Consider the following 2,790-nt stretch of genomic DNA (forward strand, 5'->3'; position numbering starts at 1 on the left):
TTTCTTTTCTTTTTTTTTTTTTTTGAGACAGTGTCTTGCTCTGTCACCCAGGCTGGAATGCAGTGGTGCGATCTTGGCTCACTGCAACTTCTGCTTCCCAGGTTCAGGTGATTCTCCTGCCTCAGCCTCCTGAGTGGCTGGGACTACAGGCTCGTGCTACCACAACTGGCTAATTTTTGTACTTTTTTAGTAGAGACGGGGTTTCACCATACTGGCCAGGCTGGTCTCAAACTCCCCCCTCTGCCTCCCAAAGTGCTGGGATTCCAGGCATAAGCCACCGTGCTCGGTCACATCATACTATCTTATAGAGTTTCCCTTGGAAGTTTGGATGACTACTTGGAGGAAGGGTCATTTCAGTTTTGCAGCAGTAATTCATTCTTTGCACAGAGACCGAGCAACTCTAATACTATCTGTCAGCCTCTGGGGACAGGTGAATATTCTTGGGGAATTGACACTCCAGCCAGTGCTCAGGGCTTGTTTTAATCTGACTCTGAATGCAGTCTTCCTTCCTCATGTGCACTGCAGAGTGGGGCTACAGAGGAGAAGAGGCCTAAATTGGGTGGGGCTGTGGTGGAGGAAACAATGTACATCCTTGTACAGCCAAGCACCCACGTGCGCTTCAGCACAGATGAAGTTATCTGCTTTGTGATTCATTAGAACTTGGCTATAGTGGCCATTTCTTTTCTTGTTTGGTTATTTATAAAAGTAACTTGTATCTATATGTAAGAAGTCAAACACTTCAGAATTGAATAAAGAGAAAAAGATAATCTTCATGCCCCTTTCCAATCTCATCACTCTAAATTAATAGTAAATAATTTGGTTATACAAGGTTTTTCATTCTTGTCCCCACTTTGTTTTTTCTTTAAAAATATGGAAAAGTTGAAAACAGGAACAGGGATGTGGAGTGACATGTACCGGACCTTCCATTCTTAAAAGGGAATAAGAGGTAAAAGAGATAAGATAGAGAAAAAACTGTGAAAGCAAGACTTTCTTGTCAGGCTCCCCTCCACTGCTTCTCCTGTGCCATCACTGCTACTGCTTCTCTGTTTTTCTTTTTTTGAGACAGAGCCTCACTCTGTCAACCAGGCTGGAGTGCAGTGGCATGATCTCGGCTCATTGCAACCTCTACCTCCTGGGCTCAAGCGATTCTCAAGCCTATTTTCTGAGTAGCTGGAATTGCAGGTGCGCACTACCACACCCAGCTAATTTTTTGTATTTTTAGTAGAGACAGAGTTTTGCCATGTTGGCCAAGCTGGTCTCGAACTCCTGACCTCAAGTGATCCACCTGCTTTGGCCTTCCAAAGTGCTGGGATTACAGGTGTGAGCCACAGTGCCTGGCCATCACTGCTTCTTCTAAGCCACCTGCTGTGACATCTCCTCCCAAGATCATAGTGAGGAAAAGGGTACTTGCCCGTCCAGAGGACTCCTGCTCTGCCTACATTCTGCTGTTACTAAATCACAGCTGTGGCTCTGGGAAACTAATTCATTAGGCCAATACAATGCTGAAATACACTACCAAGAGAGGCTCTGGAGTTTGACCCTCTCTTGATACTTTAGAAGAAAGGGGACAAGCATGTGGCATGATGGATTCGGTTCTTCTTTTGGGTGATCACTGAGGGCCGACCAGATGATCTGGCTTGGCTTTACATCCTGTTTGCTGCCATGTTGCACATGATGCTCATGACTGTACCTTCACAACCGGGTTATTTACACGCAGGGTGGTGAGGGAACAGGAAGGCAGCTGACAGACTTACGCGTCGCCTGCACTGATGGTCATAATTTTCTGGATGCCCCCGGTGTTTAGAAGGTCCCGTGCATTCTGGTAACTGTTTTGGATTATGTTGTTCAATGTGTAACAGGCAGAGGCTGTAGTTTCAATGAGAAGATCAGTACTCGGGACTGTGTCAGGAATGATGGAAACCAAATCGGGGAGAGTTTCTTTGGCTACAAAATGAAAAAAAAGAACACTTGATTAAAAAGGTTGTTTCTTAATCCCAAGATCCCAATACGTTTTCAGTAAAGAACATTCTTAAAAAGAAACACAGCTGGTTAACAACACATGGAAAGATATAACTTCCCTAATAACAAATTTTTAAAACTCTTTGAAAAGAGGATACTCTGTGCTCAGGACATGGAAGATTTTTTCAGAATGTAATCTGGCAGAAATGTCAGGAACTTAAAAATATTTCACCTTCTTCAATTCAGTAATTCCATGTCTAGGAATACATCTTAAAGATATTACTTTGAAAATGAAAAAAGCTTTCTACAGAGAGCTTTATGACAGTAATATAAGTAAATGAAAAACCAAAAAGCCTCAATATCCTAAGAATAGGAATATGATGAACTAAAACACTCCTGCAAAGACTATTATTCATTACAACACATATCTATGAAGCATGTATAATAACAAGAAAATAATTACATTAATAGTATATGTGAAAAATCAGTATACTTATTTATATAAAGAATACATAATATTATTGGTCAGGCGCAGTGGCACACACCTGTAATCCCAGCACTTTGGGAGGCCAAGGCGGATGGATCACTTAAGGTCAGGAGTTCAAGACCAGCCTGGCCAACATGGTGAAACCTCGTCTCTACTAAAAATACAAAAATTAGCTGGGTGTAGTGGTGTATGCCTGTGCCTGTAGTCCCAACTACTCAGGAGGCTGATGCACAAGAATCACGAACTGGGAGGTGGAGGCTGCAGTGGGCAGAGATCATACCACTATACTCAAGCCTGGGTAACAGAGAGACCTTGTCTCCAAAAACCAAGCAACCAACCAAAAA

At 42.8% G+C, this 2,790-nt stretch overlaps 1 protein-coding gene across 2 annotated transcripts in view; it reads right to left on the reverse strand.

Moving 5' to 3' along the window:
• The window catches only part of PKP2 (plakophilin 2), a 115,840-nt gene that overhangs the window by 2,796 nt on the left and 110,254 nt on the right, over window positions 1-2,790 (reverse strand). For both annotated transcript variants that reach the window (XM_032248303.1, XM_032248304.1), the window contains exon 11: window positions 1,755-1,944. In XM_032248303.1, coding sequence (XP_032104194.1) covers window positions 1,755-1,944 — 190 coding nt within the window. The remainder of the gene's footprint in view (window positions 1-1,754; window positions 1,945-2,790) is intronic.

The sequence above is a fragment of the Sapajus apella genome, unplaced genomic scaffold (genome assembly GCF_009761245.1).
Source record: "Sapajus apella isolate SASKATOON/1434 unplaced genomic scaffold, GSC_monkey_1.0 scaffold66, whole genome shotgun sequence".
Lineage (NCBI taxonomy): Eukaryota > Metazoa > Chordata > Mammalia > Primates > Cebidae > Sapajus > Sapajus apella.